At 48.8% G+C, this 23,611-nt stretch overlaps 1 protein-coding gene across 8 annotated transcripts in view; it reads right to left on the bottom strand.

The window, feature by feature from the left end:
- Positions 1–302: 302 nt before the first annotated feature.
- Positions 303–23,611, bottom strand: part of LOC106040825 (uncharacterized) — a 34,191-nt gene continuing 10,882 nt past the window's right edge. For 3 of the 8 annotated variants that reach the window (XM_048074711.2, XM_048074712.2, XM_048074710.2), the window contains 7 exons: positions 6,754–6,934; positions 4,732–4,919; positions 4,591–4,650; positions 4,052–4,360; positions 3,211–3,286; positions 2,922–3,008; positions 303–2,224 (listed from right to left, as the gene is read on the bottom strand). In XM_048074711.2, coding sequence (XP_047930668.1) covers positions 1,780–2,224; positions 2,922–3,008; positions 3,211–3,286; positions 4,052–4,360; positions 4,591–4,650; positions 4,732–4,906 — 1,152 coding nt within the window. In that variant the 5' untranslated portion in view covers positions 4,907–4,919; positions 6,754–6,934 and the 3' untranslated portion in view covers positions 303–1,779. Of the gene's footprint in view, positions 2,225–2,921; positions 3,009–3,210; positions 3,287–4,051; positions 4,361–4,590; positions 4,651–4,731; positions 5,820–6,753; positions 7,140–23,611 lie in introns of those variants that run through there. The other 5 variants (XM_066978294.1, XM_066978292.1, XM_066978295.1 and 2 more) reach the window with 5 other exon arrangements.

Genomic DNA, 23,611 nt, shown 5'->3' with positions numbered 1-23,611 from the left:
GTCTGCTTCTCCCTCCTCATGCAGTAATGATCTGCAGCTCATCAGAGGGGGCTCGCTGGGGGAGGAAGGCAGCAGCATGTTTCACTAAATGACATTTGTGAGGCTGCAGCTTGGTGATGGATCTGATCAAGAGCCAGAAGTTGGATGAAGGCGAAACAAGTGCCCAGGGAAGTGGCTTGGAGGAGGAAGAGGTGGTCCATGGCAGTATCCCCACCATCATGCCCCACTGCCAGGGTACAGCTGGGGAAACTGGAAACGGACCCTGCAGGGAAGGTCTGCAAAGCCCCTGCAGAGGTCTGCAAAGCCCCAGGGGCTGACACCAAAGCCAGCACAGCAGAATTAAGCCACCTGTGCCTCCACAACCTTCCCTGTGACAAGTCACCATCCAAAGCAACCCCTGGGCGCTTCCCTGATAACAAACAAAACCAGCGCCGATACTTCTGCATGGTAGAGAGTTAGGAGGGGCATTTGCACTGGGAAAACAGAAGGAATATTTCAGTTACTGGCTCTAGTAATTCAGCATGAGTGTTGAAAACACCTGATGAAAACAGCGCCAAAAACATTGGCAAGCACATCTGCCACCAAAATCAACATGCTGCATGGTGTTAACCCTACTTAATGGTTTTGTTTTTCCATTAGAAAAAAAGGGGGCAGGGAGAAAAACTCTGAAAATCACGCTTTTCTTTTTGCTTTTCCAAAGTAGCTCTGTGTTTTTCAGTACATCCATTTTTCACTATTATTTCTCCTGTAATTGTAAAGAAATTAATTACTTGAAAACAGAGCAAAACATATGAATTAAACCAAATGTTTTGATTAACTCAAAACCAGTGACATTTCCTTTCCTGAATAATTTCAAAATTAAACTTAAAAAAATCTTATCTGAGAAGCCTCATTTAAAAGGGAATGTTTGGTATTTTGTGGCACTTATGTTAGGTGGACAGCTGCCAGCATGTTACTCTTTCAATGTTAAAAATACTTTTAATGGACCCAAACTCCAGCTCTAAGCTATTTAGAAAGGGAAAAAAAAAAAAAAAGAAACGACAAACAAACATGTTTTTCTAGTCCTTCTCCTTAGCCTCTCATACAGAAAAAAAACACAACACCCTGATTGTACCTGGAATTTCTTAACTAGGATATAAATACTGTATTTAAATTATAATGACTGCATTCATAATATGTCTGCTCTTTGAAGGAAAGGTGGAAAGGTGTAGCTGCACTGGGACAAACTTTGTTCTCCCCCTCCTCCCCACCTGAAAATGTGCAGGATTTCTCCATGGAAATCATCTAGTGTTGAAAGGAAAATTCATGTCATGTAATTTCCACGGGAGACTTCTTCTCTTGTTCAGCAGATTTCGTCAGTGCAAACGCTTCAACACTTCTTCCATACAACCACATTAAAAGGGGGGTGGGGGGGGGAGAGAAATAATCCTTCTCTGCAGGTTTTATGGCATTGCTTTAATGAGTCTGCCCTTCTGTTACCCTCAAGCTTTTAAGTGTGTCCACCCAAAAGTCCCGGAGACCATCACGCAGACAGCACCCTGAGGCTTGCACGCAGACCGCAGGGGGTAAGGGGCTTGTAAAGTGCTCGCAGATGTGCAGAACTCTAGCCAAGCTGGGCAAAATTCCCTCCGGATTAATGCAGACAGACATTTGGGAAAGGTCTGTGCTGTGCTGAGAGCCCAGATCCGCTGGGTGGGTTCCTCCAGGGGAATCAGGGCAGCCCTGCAGCCACGTCTTCCCTGGGAGGGCTCCTCATGACCAGACACCAATCCCCCCGTGTCAGAGACATTCTGTCTTAAACTTCTGCCTCAGGGCTTTCTGCACGTTCTGTATCTTCTCCGTGATCACCGTGTCGCTGAGGTGATCGCCAAACTTCTGTTTCAACAGCACCCGGATGATCTTGATGCAGCGTTCGTCCATCATGGGCTTCGCCTCCCGGAAAGTGTTGCCCCTCCGCCCCGTGATGGAGTGGCTCTGGATGTAGTCGGAGGTGAAGAGCTTGTAGAGCAGAGTCTTGCAGGCTGTGCTGATTTTCTGGTCGAAACGGATGGCCTCTCTGAGCTGCTCCTTGGTGTAGCCGTTGAAGAGCTCCACCACCTCGCAGGGCGGCCGGTGGGGCTCCTCCTGGAAGGACAGGGATTCCAGCCGCTGCACCTTCTTCTTCAGAGAGAGGACGTCCTGCTGCAGGTCCAAGACCATCCTCTCCAGCTGCTCTACCTTCTCCCTGAAAAATTAAAGCCAGAGTATAAGACGGGCAGAGGGAAGACAGCTCCACGGCTCTTGCTAAACCCAAGCAGAGCAAGCGGGCCCAGGACAAGTTCTCTGCCAGAATACCTGGGTGAGGAGCAAAGCAGGAGCAAAAAATGACATGGTCAGGGCTTTTCAGAAGCTCTGAAACAGAGTTTAACTCTCAACCCCACCTTGTCACGCATGCCTGGTGACTTTGATGGTCAATTTTCTTTTCAGTTTTAAGGAAGATACAAGCCCAGCGAGTCCCAGGAGGCACCTACCCATGGTATGAAACAATGGGCATGCAAGAAATGACAATACAAGTGCTGTAACGTGATTTTTGGCACCCGTTTCTTTGCAGTAAAATTGTCCCTAGTAGCTACCTCGTCACTGGGTACTTGTCGTTAAAGTAATGGACAATAAAGCAAGCAACACGCAACCATGTTCAAACACGATAGGTGGCATTTTGATGGTTATAGGCAAGAGCTTTGTGGTTTCTGCACTGTTTTAGAGCCTTCCTGCATCTCTAGCACTGAGCCCTACAATCAGAAACACCTGGCTCTGATTACATTGAGATTCAGCAGCTCTTGGCTCTAAAATTGCACCATTTTGTCACCCAGCTGTGGTCTCAGTGTTCATTTCTGTAGCGAGGAAAATACAGTTAAGAACAAGTGCCTCCTTTTGCTAATTACCTTTCCATTTCACCAGGACAGATTTTTTTCTGAACTCTCTCAAAGTCATCCATCTCTTGCAAAGCATCCAGCTTTCGTTCTTCACAGCTGGAAGAAACAAGCAAGCTAAGAAGCACTGCCACCAGCTCCACGTTCCTGTTGCATTCATTCCTGCTGAGAATTATCTGGAATTTAAGGGCTGGCAGCAAAGTCAGCTCTGGTTTCATTTACAGCAAACCCAAAACATCACATGAAATGAATTTATATGGCATGAGACAGTCAGGGTCCTCACCGTGCCACCAGGTGTTACCTGTTCAGACAGACGTGCTGCTGGCATTGGGACAAGATGCCATCTGACTTCCTCTTCATTGCCAGGGCAACGTAATCTGGAGGCAGAAATGGGGGAGAAGCTGAACAAGCCTGCTGTTGACCAGGCCAGCACCTGAATCCCTTTGCCTCCAGGACAAATTATCTTAGCACTCGTGCCGGATTGCACGGCGACACGTGATTCCTTTTGCATAACCAGAATGACCCAAACATGCTTTCCAGGACTGAACAATGGGGATTTTGTTTTTAGAAAAGGTGGTATCTCAAGGGCTGCTTCTGCTTCCATCACACACAAAAAAAAAAAAAAAAAAAAAAATTAAATTAAAAAAAAAAAAAAAAAAAACAGAAAACAGTGGGCAAGGCAGGAGGAACCAAAGTGTCTCTGGACCCTGCTGTTAGTCAGCATGTAGAGAATGCACCCGTGCATTTCTAGAACTGCTCAGCACATGCACTGGTAGATGGAAAATTGGGCAGAGAGGCAAACCTGAAGAAGGCTTGGCTAACCGAGGGACAGGTCTTGTGGGTGTCACGGTTATTCAGGCAGGCTGGATTGGTTTTTTGGCTTGCAGGGAAAGAGCTGCTAGCCCAGGAGAAAGAGTTGGTGCCTGGCTGAGCAGATACCATATGCTGTTACACATGCATCTCCCTGTAGACAGCCCTCCTGGCGGAGATCTCACAGGTGGAAAGAACCAGAAAATTTCATCTCTGACCCTCACAGACCTGGAGCAAAGCGGAGGTGTCCTGGCAGCCACAAAAGTTCCCAGCCCAGCCCACCCATCAGGAGATGGCTACAAGTCAAGGTCCTCATTTACAGCCCCATTTACCTCTGGTAGCGGTGCCAGCCCTGTCCTCTTCACCCTGGGACATCCCCGGCACAGCCAGGGTGACGAAAGGGGCCGGGGGGGTGAAGGCGCTGGCTGGGTGGGGTGGCCCCAGGGCACGTCTCTCCTTGATGATGGAGGAGCTGCCAACATCACCGGGCAGGCCGGCCCCGGCTGCCCGCAGCAGCGGCTTGCCGGGGTAACTCCGGTCGCCGTACTTCCTGGGGGCATTCCCCGGGGTCCATTTCGGGAAGGTTTTCCTGGATTTTTTTGCCTGGGGTGGCATCATGCTGTGGTTGGCCGGTTCATCTTCTGAAAGCAAGGCGGACACTCAAGATGTGCAATTTGGGGTCAGCACTGTGCATCTCCCACCTCCCGCTCGCCGCTGCTCACCCTGATGGTAGGGCTGGGAAGTTTGTGACGGGACAGCACCACACCCAGAAAGCCCCAGGGAAGGTAGAAAGGTGCCATCTTCAATTCCTTTCTCACCAAACCCATCATCCCACTGTACTAAAAGCTTCAAAAGCCAGGACACTACTCACTTAACGTCTCCAGGAGCTGTCTGTCTTCCTGCAGCTTCTTCTCCAGAACATCTTTGTGCTCTGCAGGAAGAGAGGAGAGGACTTTTCAGCATCAACCTTGCTCCCCAAGTCGTAGCCTCCAAGGACGGGGCGCTCACTCACCACTGATGCCCTCCACCATGCCCCAGTAGAGCCCGCTGAAGCCGGGGCAGCGGGCCAGCACCTGCTCGCCCACCGCGTAGAGGTGGAAGGGCTTGCGGGGCTCCTTGATGTTCTCGATGTTGATGACACGGCTGCCGTCGGGCCAGCTGATGAGGACGTAGAGCTTGGCCGACATCGGGGCTGCCCACCTGGAGCAGGAGAGCGGGAGGGGAGCATCGCAGCACGGCTTTGTGCTCAGGAGGATTCGCAAAGGGGACTCAGCCTGAGGCTGCGAGCCCCGTAGGTACAAAATATTTCCCCCTGTATCTTTTCTACCTGTTGTTTCCCTTTCCCCATCCCTCCCCTGCTGTGCTTGTCTTGTCCTAAATACCTCCCCTGAGGGGTTGTCCTGATCGGGGCACAGCCCCACAAGCTTTTATTGTCCCTTAGTTTAATTTGAAGAACTCCAGCCATGTGTTGTGTCACCTGGGGTCAGGCAGGAGCTGCTCGAACTTGGGATGTGTTGGGCAGACCCTGGGCAAGGCACCGAGCAGGCACGGGCTGGTTCCTCTGCTGGGGTGAACCAACACAGCTCAGTTGACATCAATGGGGCTACGGCAATTTGCTGCAGAGGGGAATCAGATCTGTGCGATACCAGGGCAGGACAGAGAAGAGACTCGAAAAGACCCAGGTGTGTTCCAGGAAATGATCTTCCCTTTGCCTGTACAGCTATTTCCTTCAGTAAATGTGAAACTGCTTTGCTAAGGAGGGCATCAATTTACCTCTGTTTCACACAAAGGGAAACTGAGGCATGGAGCAGCAAAGGAGACATCTAAGGCAGCCAAATTGTGGGGCTGCAAGGAGCTGGGCCCCTGGGTTCTGGCCCATAGCTCTGCCCACCAAGGCATCCTGCTTGTCCCCTTAGAGCAGCAGCTGAAATCAGGGGAGAAATGGGAGTGCTCAGCCCCCAGACAGCAACCAGGCTCGCAGCAGCTTTCAAACCTTCCCGAGGCAGAGGGGCAGCTGAGGACCAGGCTCAGTGAGGATTTCTTTCCAGGTTTCATCCCACACATCACAGATGAGCACAAAACCAGGCAGGGACCTGCCACCCAAGCTCCTAAGGGCCCTGGCAGAGCATCCCCTCAGCCTGTCCTGCTCTGCTCTGCGGCAGCGCTTGGCAGAAGGGTTCTGCGGACTGGGGCTCAGCCCTCGTGCCAGGCAGTGCACGGAGGATGGCCGTGGTGCCCGAAGCCAATGGCAGGGCACTGGGGCAGGGAGAGGAGCAATGGAGCAGGGACAAGCTGACCAGACAGGCAGCTATGACCCAATTTATTGCTATCTCTCATTTTGCATTCACATCCCCATAAAGTTGAGCCTGGACATGATCCCCTCACCTGGGAGGTTCGGTTCACCCTGCACAACTTTCTCCTTCTCCTTCCCCCCTCCACCATCCAGCAGCCGCAGCGAAGCTGCTTGCAGGAGCTGTAACACTCCCTGAACCTGCCAGCCTGCCCTGCTGGCACAGACTTACGTCTGGCTCGCTCCAATCATTTTCCCCTGACCGAGACACGCCGTGCCATTTATTTTTATAAGGCAGCACCATGCAGCAGCTCGCCATGTGCTGACGGCTTGCTCCCCACATCCCCCTGCCAGCCACAGAGGCTGGATGCTCTGCAGCAGGCGGCTGCACCCAGCCCTCTGCGTAGCCCCAGGAAAGGTACAGAGACCAAGCAAAGTGGGATATACAGAGAGCTGAGACTTCTCCCTCCCCAAAACACAGCAGTTTTAAAGAGCTCCGTATTCTAAACAGCAAACAACCCCAACCCCCAAAATCTCCCTACAGGGGTTTTCCTTTCCAAAACATTTAAAGCAGAAAAGCACTGATTTTCACAGCTGCTGCTGCTCCTTCCTGCCCCACTTACCAGGTGCTCATTTACCTTACCGAACACAACAAAACTACACAAATGCACAAACAGAGAAAGAGAGAAAGAGAGAGAGAGAGAGAGAGATCAAAATCCTGATAGCAACAGAGCTCGTCCTTGCCTGGTTAGCACTGCTCCAGGTGTTGAGTCTTGCAAAATGTCTCCTGGCTATGCAGATCTCAGCTGCCTGCTCCAGGAGAGGAGGTGGCCGGACAGTCCTTTGCCTTGGGCTTGTCCCTTCACCACAGTTCCTTCTCAGGTTTCCTTTGTCTGGCTTAGAAAGCTCCCACCTGCTGTCCCCACTGCATTACAAAAAGAAGGAAAGAAAAAAAAAAAGGCAAAAAAAAAAGCCCCTTTGCTTTCTTTTTTCTTGATTGTTTTGTTTCAGCATTATTTTTCCTGTTATTTTTCCATATACATATATATTTTTTTCCTTAGCTTGTTTCAGGTCTGTTTCTTACAGGGAGAGAAAGCAGAAGAGAAGAGAAAAAGCCTTGGATTTTTTGGAGCATGAATAAACCTTGCATTTCCATGAGTTATTCATGAATAATTCATGAAAATGCATGATTAATTCAGGTTCATGAATTATTCAGGAATAATTCTCGAACATTCCTGGTTAATTCATGCTCACACAGCGAGTGAGTCAGGCTCTAGGGCTTGGCAAATTCCTTTCTCCCCGAGACAGGAGAAGAGAGGCTTAGAGACGGCTGCATTGTGCACTTCCCATTTGCTGAGCCTGAGAAGCAAACATTCTGCAGGCCCTTTTTTGAAACATGGGCTTGAAGAAGAGATCTGAAATGCCTGCAGCCTCCTGGCCATGGAGGAATAACACGGCACCAAAAGGGAGAGAGAAAGGGAAAGAGAGAGAGAAATTGCTCTTGGAAGGAAGCCTGGCAGCAAGTTTTTCTCCCTTTCAAAGCATCTTTTGGACTGGCTGTGCCTTTCCTTCTCCCCCTGCCTCCGGATCTCTCCCTGGTTAAGATGCATGCCAGCTGCTTCATTTGTTACCTGCTATGTACAGAAAAGGACAATATAAGCAATCTCTGCTTGAGGAAGCAGAGGGACTCCCCTTGCCACTTGCCCATCTGTCCCCACACGTGTGCGCACAAACACACTCAGCCCCTTGGCTGCTGCAGCCCACGCACACATGCTGGTGGCAGTCAGCTTGGGGGACACCGTTTTCCCCCACGGTTCAGCACAGACATCAAGCTGGACAGGCACAGCTCAGTCTTTGTGAATTTCTCCCCAAAATGCCACCCCTGCAACACCTAGGGTTTCCTACCGCAGGGGTTTTTTTAATCACTGGTGCCTGCAGGGTTGCAGCCACTGGTGGGGGTCACGAGCATCCCCCTGCTGGGGTGGTCCCAGGGCTGGTGTGGGCAACTGAGGCATTGCTGGGGGCTGAGGACAGAGCCCCAGGGCAGCCCGGATACTTTGCTAGGATGCTCATTAACAGTCAGTTATCTCAGTAACCAGGAGACAGCCACCACAGCAACCCCAAATCCCACAGACTAGCTCAGCCAGTGGTTTAGTGACACAGGTTTTCAATACCTTGAGCTGCCACTTCCCAGAAACCCAGCTAAAATACAAGGCATCAGCTTTGTCAGAGCCTGCAGTGAAGAGAAACTGCTGCGTGGCACCTAGCCTGCCATGGTCTGGGCTGAACCCCTTCAGGAAAAGGCACAGGGGGCTGGAGCCACCTCAGCCCAGTCCTCAAAAGCTGCCCCAGCCCCTGCACGATGTGGAAATACAGCACAGGAGTGAATAATCCAGCAGGGCTGTCTGTCTTGTCTTAGCCAAAAGCAGCTCTGGATGCTGTGGAGACTTCAGATGTTCAGTGAGATATCAGAAAAGGACCTCATACAGAACCACAGGGCAAGAAAACGTCTTTATCCCTGAATGGCAATATTCACAGCTCAAAGAATACAGCTGTCAGCCCAGGAAAACAAGATATTAAATAGAGATCCAAGATAAGGAAACATATCACTGCAGATACAAGTGTAAAAGCAGTGGTATTTGAATTCTATGAAGTTTTGAATGATGTTGCTGAAGGAGAATTATACATGAAGAAGAATTGAAAAAGCAATGATGAGCAGAAAAATAATAGGCACATGACAATGGATATGAGATTGGATTTCTGTTTTTATGCAGGATGTGGTCCAATAAAATCTGCTTGCAAAGTGGCCTTGCTGAAGAAAACATTGTTTGGTTTGCTTTGAAAATCCATCAGTATGCAAAGCCCAGTGGATGAGTAGTCCTGGGGGCAGGAGTGGGCAGGGGCTCGGCTGCAAGCAGTGGGAGAGGAAAGGTTGTGGTGGCCACAAGAGGAAGACAAACTGTGGTCTCAGCAGATAAACCAAGAGTCCATTTGTACACCCAGTGTTATTGTTGAGTTATTCCAGGAAAATGCAAGTCTGAGCGAATCTCAAGCGTATGACTTCATGAAAATTAGCAAGTCCTGATTAGCTTTGCTGTGCTGTTTGACTATGAAATCCATTGCCAAACCCTGGCTGGGGGCTGTACCAGAGCTGCTGTGTTGGGAGCCTCCAGCTCTGCATTTCCTGGCTCCTTGAAAACAAATCCCATTCTGGCCCCCCCAGCACCACCACATTTCCACGCTGTAAGCCATAAGTGCTGAGATTTACATTTCAGCTGTGACTAAGGGACAGCGATCTTGTCTTTGTAATCTTGTCTAGAGAGGCACTGAAGTAACCGTGTTCAGCATTTTACAACATCAAGACCAGTGGCTGTTTGAATGTTGCCCTGTCTTTATCAGAACGATCATAATTGATGTTTAATGGGATTTAAATAGCAAATGTAGGTGTCTTTAATCTCCCCTTGTGTTTTACCTCTGCAGTGTTCCTCTTCCTTCAGCGTGCACTCTTCACCATCTCAAGACACAGCCATAGCTGGATAATTGAGGGACAAGAGCTGCACAGTTTATGATTCCTATTGCCACAATGCAACGATTTGGGAACCACAAAGCAGTGGGGTTTGGTGGGAGCAGACCTGAGCACCACCAGGGCACAAGCTGCAAGAAGGACACAGGCATTTAGTGAAGCCCCCTTGTCCCCAGTCCCGCTTGGGATGGCTGCAGGAGTCATTAGAATGGATCTGGGACGTGATTTTGTGGCCATCTGTGTGACAAACGCTGTGGCATAAGTCACTGCCTGTACCAGAGAGAGACCACCTGGTGGCATTTTGCATTTTTAATGACGATAAGTACAAGTCCTGTCTCTGCTGGTGGTATGAGAACATCGAAACATGATCCAGGCTAATGAGGCTGGAATTAAATGCATTTTAATTAGGGACTTGTCTCCTTCTTAACAGACTAGAAACAAGTTAAGTCACTCAGAAACGGGGAGCAAGGCAAGTCCCAGGTCAGCAGTCACCTAGTCTGGTACACATAAGTCCTACCCACTGCAGTTTGTCAAATGTTTTTCTGGACTCAAGCATTTCCATATTATTCATCATGTGGCAGAGCACAGCAAACAGTGAAAAAAGCAGAGACCAAATGTGCAAGGCACAGGTCTGGCTGCAGGGCTGCAGAGGCTGTGTGCGCTCCTGCAAGTCCACAGGCCTGGCAGAGTATCTTGCAATTTGGTAAATGTAAAGCCCTTTCTTCTCTTTGTTGCCTTGAATTCATCGGAATATTTTTTTTTCTCCGCAGAAAAGAGATTCCCCTTTGTAATTCCATTCAAAAAAGCCTTTCTTTTCACCTATTCAGCTTTGCATCATTCTGCAATGCCTATTTCCTGAGCTGTCTGTATTTATTTGACCTTTGCACTCTACAACATCTGTTTCCTTATCTGCTTGGCTGGCTGGTTCCTTGGGCTTCTTTTGTGAGCTCGACAGGGAGATAACACAAGTACAGCCTGGCGGGGGGGCACACAGGGCACGAGCACTCAGGAGGAGGGCAGGGTGCTGCCTCCAGCCCCCTCCATGGGGTCCAGACAGAAGAGAGCTCTTGGCCACAGCTTTGCTCCATTGGGGTAGTTTTCCCCCATTTCTTCCCCTTTCTGGCAGAAAGCACAAAGTGGGCTCCAAAGAGCAGTTATTTTCGTCAGGGGGCACAGACACAGCACCACACTGAGGTGCCACGGGGACATCTCACCCCCCACCTCTACGTCCCCTGGCACAGCAACCTGAACACCAAAACATGTGAAATCCTCTGCTTTCACCTTACATAACCACAGCAGCTAATTATTCCTCGCAGGGTGCTTAATATTGTTGAGTAATTCATCAGATCCCCTCCAACACGTCACAGCGCCGAGTGAAACAGCCCCGAGGCCTTGCAGGCCCCGCGCGGTTGGCACGACACAGGCCCCAGAGGTGCCCCACAAAGGGGCCCAGGGGTTTCCACCGAGCACCCCAGTCACAGGGGCACAAAGGGAAAGGAAAATGCTGAACAGGTTTGCAGCAACACACTGTAAAAATCAGGCAAACAGAGAAATTGTCCTCGGCCAGGTGATTCTCTGGGCCTCTTGTGTGAAAAATCTGTCAAAATTCATGGCTCTGCTTAGCAGGGAGAACAACCCCACCCCAGCCCTGCCTACTCAGTGACATTATTTTGGTACCTGACTACTCAAAAGGTGCAAGCATACTCTCTCTAATTTGCTAAACTGACAAATTTACTCCTCTCAGGAGACATCCTCATCTCCATCTTCACCCTCTTCAGCCTTATACGCTCGGTTCAAAACATGAAAAGGTTTTCCCTTAATTTCTTCTCCAGGAAGAGGGAATTGATCTTTTATTTTTAGCATGACAGCCACAGTTTAAATTGACACGTTGACTGCAAAAATCCACTGCTCGTCACATCAAAGGCTGATTCAATAGTACCTATTACTCCGGTAATGGAGGTCTTCTCAGGGAAGAGTGACTTAGTACAAAGAGAAGCACGAAGGGGAGAGAGGAGCTGACAGGACCAAAATGGATGGGGCCTTCTCTCTAGAGATGCGCATCTGTGCAAGGAGGCAGAGGAAGGAGCAGAAGCTGAGAAGACAGAAGTGGTTTAAATTAGGATATTTCTTGCAAGGAGCAAGACAAAACATGACACACTTCTCACCTTGTCAATGGATGCAATTCAATCCTCTCAGCTCCAGCTGGGAAAATGTGGGGCAGAGTCCAGCCCTCACTTGCCTGGTGAAGGACAGAGTCGATCAGAGCTCAGCCCAGCTTCCACTGCATGAACTTCACGGCCTTCCACAGGATGTAACTCATGTGTTTGCAACAAGAACAGCATCACCAGTGGCAGGGGAAGGTTTTCCTCTTCATCCTTCCTGCCGTGCAGGTAGTTGTCTAGTAAAACACTGCACTCTGCTCTGCGACCAAAGCAGAGGTGTAGAACTTTGTGTGCCCCAACAAACCAGGATTAACTCATCCCATGGCTCTGCTGCTCAACACCATCAGCTCTGCACAGAGCAGGCAGCAAACTGGTCTCTCTTTGCATTGCCCATCATTTTTGGAGTGGGAACTACAGATCACCATCAAGTATTTTCTAGTGTTAAGTGCTCCACGTAGCCCCATCCAAATTCTGGATGTTGGTTTTGGGCTAATCCAACGCTGGATTTTTGGCCCCGTCCATCAGAGCTCAGGTCAACAGGCACCCATCAGCCCGGGGCTTAGCCTCCTTCCAACCAACAGTAAATGAAAAAATCTACCAGGGGTGTCATGGAAAACCTACACAAAGTCTCAGGTGCTTGCTAAGGAAAAGCTCACTTCTCGTTTTTTGGGAACAAGGAAGGTCTTGTTTGCTCAGCTGGGAAGTGAGACAGTTTGTTTCTCATACCTACTCCACGTGGCATCACTGATGCACTTTTGACTCAGAGAAATCTGCTGATTGTCTTCTCCTAAATAAAGAGCTGTTCCTGTGAGTGACACCGTGGTGCGGGAAATGCAAATAGGCTGTTATTCAAATGCCATTTCTGAAGGGATTGTGCTCTGCTTTCAGATAAGATTAGGAGCTCAGTTACAGTACAGAAAAGGTCTTTCATTAAAAATTCTTTCATTAAATCAAACATAGAACATGATAAGGACAAGTTGCAAAGCTCTTCAGAAGCACATCTGTGCCAGACTGCTGGGTAGCGAGGCCTGACAGAGGGAGCCTCAGCTGTTCCTCCTCGCCTTCTTTCAAAGAAATGAGCCCCACATACCTCATCTAACTACGTTTTTGAGGAAAACACATAACCAAATACCTCTGGGGCACCGAGTTCATTGAATGCATATCTTACATTGCTGGAGAGGACCAGTATAAGCAACTATCCACTCGTTTTAGAAGTGCAATAGCATGTTCAGCTAAGTCGAGTAAAGCCCAGGAGTTCTGTTTCCAGTTTCAGCCAGGTAGCAGGAGATCAGGTATAGATTTTAAAGATTTGTTTAAGCCCAGCATCTAAGGGGAGATGCTGGATAATAACTGCATAATAAACCTAACTGGATAATAAGCAGGTGTTGGTGAAAAATTGACCATTCCAATTTGGAGCCCAAAACAGAGATTCATTGAAATTCCCTTTCAAAAGAAATCCCCAAAGCACGTAATCTGTTGAAGAAAACAGTCACCTGGAAGGGAAGGAACAGCATTTTTCAGCAGGTTTCACAACTCAGGCAATGGCCACCCCCGTCAATCATTAGGGTTGTAATTCCCACGCCAAAAACCCTTTCCCGCACCAAAAACCCTTCAAAGATCTCAAAAAACTTTCTTGGGACAAGTCTGAAAAGTGATCCATGAAGGCCTAATGTTCCCATCAAGGACAGCACAAGATGAATAGGAGAGCATGTGCAGAGCACTTCAAAATTCAGACCTCACAGATGAGAAGGGATTAAATCCCGACAACTGATTATTCAGGAAAGGGATTAAGCCATGAGCAAGGGCTCAGCAAACAAGAGTGTTCATAACAAACCTTTAGTAAGTGTACAGGGAGGAAGAGACAATACAGCTGAACACATCCTGAAGTTACTCTTTAGGCTGACTTGGTGCCTAGTGCATGGCGCAGTGAGCCCCAGACACCTGGCTCAAAACATGCCTGGCAGAACCCAAAAGTCTACTGATAAGCAGTGGAAACAATTAAAAGCACACATGGAAGTGAGCATGCTGTTTAGGACCGAAGAAGAAAGAAAAAGAGGCTAGACATCATATAATAATTTGTATAATAAAGGTAAAATAGATTCTGCTGTTCGTTATGTACCAAAAGACTGACAGACCATTCAAAGAAACCAGAAAACAATGCACTGCTGTCAGTGGAAAGCTGTATCAAAAACAACCAGAAATTATAACCAGCACAGCAGCTTTCAGAGCATCTTTGATCTAAAGATTTATCAGCTTACACGTAAAGGGTTAGCTATCCATACAGGTACTACAATATCCCCATTGAACTGGGGCAGTAAAGGATGCAAACTTATGCTTTTAGGGCTACAGAAACCAGAAACAAAATAGGAGAGGGACAGCAGAGAGCCGGAGCTCATGCTGGCAGTCTCCTTGCCCACCTCTGCTGGGCTCGGAGGGCATCCAAGAGGACAAGCAGCCTGAGCCCCCTTGCCAGCGCTGCGCTGAGCCCCAGAGGAGAAAATCAGCATCGGTCCCAGGGGCAGAGCAGCCCCTGCCTGCCTGCTGGCTGCCTGCCAGGCTCTGCTGTGTAATTACCCTGGCACAGATGGCTAATGACTTCGTCCTCTCCTCGCTGATGAGCCGGAGAAGGACTGAACAAGTTTGCTTGTTAGCAGCGTGACCCTTCAGGCTGCCTCGTACAAAGGAAAAGAGGCTCCGGGCACTCCAGCAGCACAAAAAAGGTGGACGCTTTCCAAAAAAAAATCACTTTGGGGAGCAGGCAGGGCACGTTGGGCATCTATGGTTAGTAGCAAGCCGTGGTTTGAGCTCTGCATCCATCTCCTGTTCACTGACGCATCCTGCCCTCAGCCCTCCACTGCCCTGTTGTGACACCAACACGCCGTGTTGGGAGGGGAGATTTCTGCCTTGCTCAGAGGGAACTGCCAAAAAATAAAATAAAAATCACTCTGCTCTTCCCATGCTGTGTTAGCACACAGCTCCCTGCTTGCCAGCTCCTGCAGAAACACTGACTCTGTGCTGTAGCATCTGGGCACGCACGTGCAAAACTCCGCTACAAAAAACATGCATCACCACTCCTCCAAAATGAGGCTGTTTATTTCTTTTTACCAGCTCTAAACTCCTCCAGAAAACACACAGTGCAGGGCAGCCAGGGAGAGCAGAGTGATGCCTCTGCGGAACAGTGGGCTGGTTTAAATTCTTCTCATTAGGTCGTTAACTGCTGGTTTCATTAGGCTGCCTACAGACAAAACATAATTGCTTAGTGGCTACTGCACAGTAAATAGCCAGTTGGGTTTATTAACGTTCTCACAGCTGTGAACCTGCCAGAGAAATTCTTTTAACTATGCCTTGTAAAGTTTGTTCCTTCCCAAAGAACACGGCAGGTGACCGGTGTTGGGAACAAACCCCCCCGTAAAGGTGTTTTGATGCAGTTTGATGGCACGTGTTATGTGCTCTGCACTGAGATCCTGTCCCCAAAATCCAGGTAGACCTTTCTCATCTGGGGCTCTTAGAACTCTCTGGGGAGTTATAACTTTAGTGTTCATTTCACAGGAGCTTTTATAGCCCAAGAGTCAAGGCCAAGGCCATAAAACGCTGCTTAAGCCCTGAGCTGCCTCAAGCTTCTGGATGCTTGGCTCTGAAGGTCTGTTTGGAGCCAGGTCTACGAAGTCCTCTTTAGTAGAAGCCTGTTTTAAACCTTGGCTCGTGCTAAAGACAGCCCCTTAGCTTAATTTACTTAAATGTTCCCCTTAAACTGACATAATTTATAATTGCTCTGCTCAAACTCATGGCTCATCCACTCTTAATTTACTCTGCCTACTTGCAGGCGAGCGAGTTATAGCAGCCCTCAGCACATCCGCACTCCTGCAACACTTTGATAGCCCCCATTTAACTTATGACTATGCAGGCACACATTAGATTCAAGTTTACCTGAATGAGAGCTTTATCCAGATCCTGCAGGAGCTAATAGAGGAGATATTTCAGTATATTCAGTGTGGCTATTATCTCAGGAAAAAAAAAAAAAAAAAAAGATCTTGCTTAAATAAGAAGAAAACTTCTGCCAGAATGAGTATAAGAGTATTCCTTTGTTTCACCTAACCATTCAGTAAAAGCCCCCACTCAACATCTTATATTATTTCTAGCATTCACTACACAGCCTATTATTAGAAGAGCTGTGGACCTGTGCTGCAGTTAATAATGATCTCTGGCACTTTTTTTAATGCCTTTTTTTTTTTTCCTCCCCTCTCCACATTTCCTTCAACAATAGCCGACCAGGTGCCCTCCTATCTTTTTATCTCCTGTTTAATCTATTTGCTCTCGTCTTCCCATGACACAGCACACGATGTTTCTCCAGCACACCCTGCTCAGGAGCAGGCACTGGTTGCTATTCCATGATTCACCCACCGCAGCCTCTGGCTTCCCACCTCTTCAGCTTCCCCTGGGTAGAGGAGAGCCAAGGTCAGCCAGATGCAAATGACGTATTTGAAGCTGAAGTGTGACTGGGGAGTGGGGGGGTGTTTTGCTTGATGAGCAGAAGATGAGAGAAAGGTCCTGGCTGTGCCTCATTTATTAAATCACCCTCGGTTGTGCAGGGAAAATTAAGGACAGAGCAATGATGTACCTTTGACCAGCTTCCCGCTGTCATCGTTACTGTCATTAAGGCAAAGGCAGGCACATCCTCTTAGCCCGACTCCTGCTGTGATGAAAACATTGCAAAAAATAATAATAATAAATCCGGGATTTTCATCACATGAGCTCTGCCTTTCCAGCCCTCATACAAAGGGGGCAAAGAAACGAGAAGGATCCTCAAATTCTCCAAAATACCATTAAAATTTTCTTTTTTCTGTATAAGCTTTGGCAACCTAAGCGAAGCAGGTTGGCTCTTCAGACCCTTTCCCTACACACATCTCACAGGGGTGCTTGATCCCACTGCCCGAGCACCCTAAAGCAACACCCTGTGGTGCAGCAGACCCAGCCCCAAATCCCAAGGAGCTGCTGCCATCCTACCAAGCCTGCGTGCCTCCAGCAGGCACCTCTTTGCCAATCTGAGCCAGATCTTCCCCAAACTGGAGTGATCGATTTGTCGTGGAAATGGAGGATAACCATATTCCTGTCCTTGCAAGGAGAGTCGTCGCTTCACACCTATAACCTCTGCATCAAGGCTTTTTCCCACTGGAGTTGTCCAAGCACGGGGGCAGCTTAAAGGCATCTCCGTGAAATGGGATTGACCCAAGAGAGCTACTCAGCCCCTTAAAAGAGCTGGCTGAGGCAGGCAGTAGAGAATTAATTGATACGCATGTAATTGACACATAACAGCCACAAGGCAAGCGGAAAGTTGAATTCAGAGAATGAAAGGAATAAGAGAAAAAAAACGTCAAATAATAAAAGGTAAGGAAAGCACGTCACTCCAACAGGGTAAACGATTTAAAGAAACATGGGGAAAACAACAACAACAACAACAAAAACACCAACAACTAACAAATAGTAAGCATGATGCCCAGAGCAGAAACAAGCCCAGGGAGATGATGAAAGAGCTGAACATGTGCTGCAAGCAACAAGAGAAGTGAAGGGGGCTTGTGTGAGAGGGGAACAAGCCTAAGGAATACCTCCACTTCTTTTCCTAAGTACCTAATCCATTCCCTGCCCATTGTTTTTGTAGGTTTTGTTTTATTACACATTTTTGTATTACGAGATAGAAATCAAGAAGCATAAGAGTAAAGGTGAGGAGAGGTGTGGCTGATTAAGAATAATCCTGCTCAGTACACAAGGTGCAACCTTGTGCATCAGCAGGGCTGCACCTGAGAGATAGGGTATCTCAGAGATGACATAGAAAAAAAAATGGAAATAGAAAGAAAATAAGTCTCAAAAAACAGGTAAAACCTCCAAAACCCGGGAAGGGGAGAGCCAGTGACTGGCATGGGGTCAATTTGCTGCCCACTGGCTCAGCCCTTGGTGCTCGCGGCAGGTCAGGGACACGCTGCGCTCCGAGGCTCTCAAGGCAGCAGCCTCGTCTCCAAGTGCTGAGGCTAATGACGGAAATAATCCCAAGCAGAGCTCATGTCTTTAATTGCTTCTTTCCCTCTTCCCGGGAAGTCCAGTCACCCTGGTTACTACAAGCCCTATTTCCTTCCCCTCCCTGCCAAAGAACAAGGCCCCTCTTGGCGAGCGCTCCCGGGGTAAACTCGCGCTCATCACACCCATGCTCAGAGGAAGGCAGCAAGTTCATTTGTCAGTAATTACACTGATTAACTTCCACAGCCGCCGAGTTCAAGAGCCCTGGAGTGCCTCGGGTTACAAATGTGACTACAGGAGGAAAAAGCTCCGCTGGATTATGCTGCGGCTGCAGTGGTCCTGGCAAAGGCACCCAGCTGCTCCTTGCCTGCCCTGTGCCAACATCCCAAACCTGGGACAATCACGGCCCAGCACCATTAGATCCACCGTACAAAACAACCCGGGATATTTGCAATTCTCCTCTCAAAGGCAGCATCTCAGGAAAACAGCGTGTTTGTTCCTCCCAGACCTAAAAGCGTACCGCGCTTACCAACAGCCTCAAAAATATATTTCTATTAAACACCTGCATTTTTCATGGAAAGGAGCACACTGAGCCTTTTTTGTTCTCTTCAAAATCAACCGGAGCTCTTCGGAAAAGGCTGCCACCCCAACTTCTTATTTTTCCCCATTTGGTGGAACATTTTCTTTCTGTTGTTGTTTGTACCAGTGTATTTATACATCTGGCTGAGGCTGCTTAAAATAGTACGACGAGATACCAGGGTGGCAGGGCTGGCAAACTCTGCGCTCGCGCATCCAGTGTTTCTGTTGTTGGAAGCCTTAAATCCACCCCTCTGGTGGGATGAAATAGATGCTACTAATCCAATTTCTAAAATATCAGGCATCAAGCTGACACTATTTTAAGACCGAAAAAAGCCAGTTTAATCAAACCTCTGCTATTTTCTCTTTTTTCTGTTTCACAATTTACGATGGCACACAGGAGGGGGAGATTGTTTTGGGAACGATGTTTTCAGACCTCTAAAAATAATATAAAACTGCTCTGCCACGTTCTGAGCTGTTACACCCACAGCCCTAAAACACACTCCATCACCTCGTGCTCCTGTTTGCTCGAAGCACTGCAGCATAAGGTTTGTCCTTTTTCTTTTATTTGTCCTTTTGTGTTTATTCGGCTATACCACGCTGTTTGTATAGCTGCAGGGACAGAGGCAACCAGAAGCCAGATGCAGGGTGGGGACAAAGCAGAAAATAAATTGAGTGGTGACTGATTATGTTATTATTTTAAGTATTATTATTATAATTATTTCAGCTGGTTTTATTACTGACTATGAGACTGGTGTTTCTAATACATGGAATTGGAAGCCGGCTGAAAGCACAGTCCTGAGTCTGTGATCTGTGAGGGAGCGTTCGCATCCCTCCCAGGAGGATGGATTGGTTTGACACCCTCTGTTCTCCAGCCTTTCCACGTGCCTTTGTCCCAGTGCTCATCCTGCACACACCGACTCCATGCACACAGCAGTGCTGGGAGCATCACAGCAGCTTTCAGACCCTGGGTCTGATCCTCCTCAAGGGAGGATCATGCTTATCTGAGTGACAGGGAGGTAGAAAGGCAATCCAGGAATACGATTTCTCTACGCCCAACTTCATCCACTGGCATGAGCAATTGCACACAGGAATGAGGGAGCTGAAGGAACCCAAAATGCTTCACCGTACACAAATAAAATCCTGTTTGTGGGCAGAAAAAATCTTACAGACTGAAAACCTCCACTGAAGCCTGAGGGCGACCCTGAGCTGTTTCACAGTGTTGGGGATGAAGATGCTCAGGACCTTCCAGGAATACTCAGCAGCCAAAAGGATTGGGCCTGAATCCACCTCAGGAAACAACGTCGGTGCTGTGGGGATGATTTATAAAGCAGGAAGGTTGTGTGAGAGGCTTCCAGCAGGATCTAATGGTGTGCAGGAGCAGGGGAATGCCAGATCCAGCCACCCCACACGCCTTTTTCACCCCAACAGAGCTGCAGCTCGCTGCTGTTCATCACTTTTTATATTTCTCCTGTCAGGTTTATTTTTGAGCAGCTGGTTAATGTGGCTTTCACGATGATCCCACAGGAATCATCCGTACACAGTCTGCAATGCCCACACAGCTAGTGCTAACAAACACCTCCTTTTTATTTTTATTTTTTAAAGAAACAACTGGTGAAGTGTACAACGCCAAACTCAAGAAAACATAAACCGGGCCTGACTGACCAGAGGTGACTTTTGGAAGGGTTTAGCTGCACCCCCAGCACGGGTGGGTTCAGGACCACCAGTACACTTGCAGCTCACATAGGCTGCAGCAGGAGGAACGTGGCCCCAGCCCCATGCTCCTCTTCAAATACAGAAACGTGGGTCAGCGTACAGACAAAGGCAGCAAGAAAAATGAGACAGCATTAATCAGCTCAGTGAGCAACGAGAGATCGCCACACCATCTGCCCCTCTGCTTTTATTAATCTTAGGCACCGTGACACAGACAAACCTGGGCTGTCATTTCCCCTTTGATTGTCTTATGCTAGTTGCCATCCTCCGGCTTCATTTCCTGCTTATCTAGCTCGCTGCCATTCAGCCTGAGCAGAAAGGATTTTCTCCTCTTCGCAAGGTGCCAGGACACCCACTTTATGGCCCTGTGAAATGTGGCTTTCCACCAAAAAATGTCCCTGCACCCACCTGGCTCAGCCACCATTTCCCACCCATGCAGCAACCTGGGCTCCCTCTGTACAGAGCAGAAATCAACCCAAAATGAAAGCTTTAGGTCTTCTCATCCACAACAAACATGGGTCGCAAAGGTTTGCTCCTGGATTATGGGTGTGACTTTTATTAGTAGGTTCAGGACTTCAATATTGTTCCCAGCTAAGCTGCACAGATAATATTTCAGAGCAGAGGAGATCAGCACAGCTCCTGTAACGTGCAGCAAGAATTATCAGATCTGGTTCATGGTTCATATCAGATTCAGGCCATGCGAACTGATGCTTTTTCACCTTTGTGCAAAGATAATTATTAGTCTGTCACTGACACAGCCAACAGCCCCTCCTGCCTGGCCCTTGTGGGTCACCCCCCAGTCCTGGCTCCCAGTCGGGCCTTGGCAGCAGGGGGTGGCACGTGGCACCTCATCCCGGTTCTCCTGAGCCTTCTCCTCCCCAGCTGTCTCCAGACAGGCTGTGTGGGCACTGCCTGACGAGCCGACAGCAGCAGCATTAAAGTGTCACCTTGTTGACACCGAGGTGCATGTCACCATGTCACGTCAAGTCCCACGCAGCCTCACAGGGATGCACGGGGCTGTGGCACCAGCATGAGCGAACCCAACCGGGGGCACCCAAAGGGGTGAGGTGGGACCCGTGGGACCCAGCCCGAGGTTGGGGCAGGAGCTGGGATGTGGGGTCCCTGCCCCGCTGCCACTTCTCCCCCTGGGTCCCCAAGAGCTGCTCCTGGGCTGCTCCGAGCACAAGACATGCTTCTCCCAGGAAATATTATCAAGCATCCGAATGGATGCAAGGAATTTGTGAACGGATTAAAGAGACCAAATCCACAAGTTTTTCATTATGAGCTGTTTGCCCAGAGGCGCAGCTCCTTCCTGAGCCCTGCAACACCACAGCACAACGAACAGCCAGTGAATTACTTCACTTTGTGCTTTTCTTCCACATCGCTGCTGCAGGGTAGCTCACGGGTGATAAATGCCCACTGGCCAGAGAAGAGCATCCATTCAGTGCTGAGCCCCGTGTGCTGCTACCGAGAACAAATAAGAGGGCAAAGGTTTGTTGGCACTGGGCAATGCTGTGTCCTCAGTCCCTGTGAGGCAGGGAGGTGGCATCTGCTGGGGACAATGCTGTAGCTTAACACTGACTTAAATACTGGAATATTGAATTCTTTTGATTTTCTGTACAAGGCAGTGGACGTTTCTAAGAATATGTAAATTGAAGACTGGATTTTGCAACCACTGGACAAAATTCCATAAGTTATCATTGGCAAACTCCTTTGTTTTTACCTGTATGCCATCAATGAACACACTCACAGGTGAGGCAGAATCTGCAGCTGAAAATTGGAGCTAGCGAGCCGCTGGATGCACAGCAGCTCTCCATCCTCCTCCTCTTGCTGATGGCCAGGAGTTCCTCCTCATTCCCAGCCTGAACGGCCAGCTATTCCCAGTCATCCTTCAGCAAACAGTGCTTTTCATGCTTAATTTGCTCTCTCTCTCTGGTATGCATCTGTATACACAGAGTGCCAAGGCACAGACACTTTCGTGGCTGTGAGTTGTGCCGTTTCTCCATGCTATTTCCCTCCAAGATCATTGCACGGTTTGGTTCTGGCTCAGTACTTGAAGCCTTGATACCACAGAGTCAACAGCAGCTTTCCTATCAATTTCCAGAGGCTTTGGATTGAGGCCATAGAAAGGAAAATACAGCAAAGAAATTCCAAGCAGAGGCTCTAGGAAAGTTAATAAAACGCCTCATGCCTGTGCTTGCTGCAGGGAAGGATCAGCTTTCCTGTTTAGTGCTGCTTATTAAGTCATTACAAACAATTAAAGCAGCAGAGAGGAGGAAGACAGAGCTGTCGTCTCCAGCTCCCCAGCCTGCCTCTCTGCCCCCGGCATGAATTTCATGAGACACAAATCTCCCAGCGGGAACCTCTCAGCAATTGATTTCCTGCTTGTGAAATCCAGCAGGAAGACATCCTGGTTTTCCTGACAAAAAAAATGAAAGGAGATGAAAGGGAAAAATTTGCCTCGATTTATTCTTTCCAAGCAGCACAGCTGCAGTGACAAGCCTGCCCAGCCAGGAGGCCCCAGCAGGAGCAAACCACAGCACCCATGGGACCCCAGAGGGCAGGAGCTCAGCCAGGCATGTCTTTTCTCTGCCATTTCCCCCAAACAGGTGATCTCCCAGCCCATTTTTCTCTTTAGCTATTCCGCCTCCCTCAAAAGCTGCGTGCCTGGGATTGCTTGGGAGCGAGTCAACAGCTCCATCACAGCTCGGAGCCTCGGGAAGCAGCAATTTGAGCAAAACACCCACCAGCCAAGACAAGGCAGGGCCACTTATCAACCCATTCCGACATCTCCTGGACTCACTTGAATGCTCAAGAGAGTTAAAAAAAGCCAACCTGTTTTCTAGGAACAGGCTGCACGACAGCAACGTAGCAGCCTGGGATGCGCAGCGGCGATAAAAGCCCGGTGCGCGGGGAAGGAGCCGGCACAGCAGCACATCAGAGCAGCTCCATTACTGACAATGCTGCCAGCTCAATTGCTGCTGGCTCGCCATTTGGGTCACTTTTGTTGCTTTTACGTTAACTGTGTGTCTCACGCACCGTAATTGTGTTTTCCCTCCCTGCGACCACATGAAAAGCATCTGCCGATTGCCTGTCTTTCTCCTACCTTATGCTTTCCCCCTATAAAATGGGTAAAATTGAGATTGCTTTCACACTGGAAACAAGCCCATAAGCTTCTCTGTGGATTTCAATACAGACCAAATGATGAAGTTTCCATTATTCAGGTGCCCCAGGGCAGCAAGGCAAGGAAAAGCAGGGACGCGAACACCAGGAGCAGCAGCCCCACAGAGCAGCACGATGGAAAAATGCAGGGTGATAGAAAGCCCTGAGGCTTATTTTCCTTCATCACCGTGGAGTGAGAGACCAGAAATAATTATTGAGGAAGGCCTTAGTGCTTGTCCCCAGACACGGCCTGTGTGCAATTGCTCCCTGCGATCAGGTGCATGGCACTTCCCTGGGTTTTTTTTCCTCCTCTCCCTTCCTGCAGAATTGCTGCAGGGCCAAAGGGCTGCTGCGGAGAGCAAATACCAGAGAACCAATTGCACCACAAAATGAGAGGACAGCTCCCTTTGAGGAGCTTCCTACAGCAGTGTTTTCCTCTTAACTGTTTGACAAGTGG

The sequence above is a fragment of the Anser cygnoides genome, chromosome 16, assembly GCF_040182565.1.
Source record: "Anser cygnoides isolate HZ-2024a breed goose chromosome 16, Taihu_goose_T2T_genome, whole genome shotgun sequence".
Lineage (NCBI taxonomy): Eukaryota > Metazoa > Chordata > Aves > Anseriformes > Anatidae > Anser > Anser cygnoides.
This window is presented reverse-complemented; position numbering and strand designations above follow the sequence as displayed.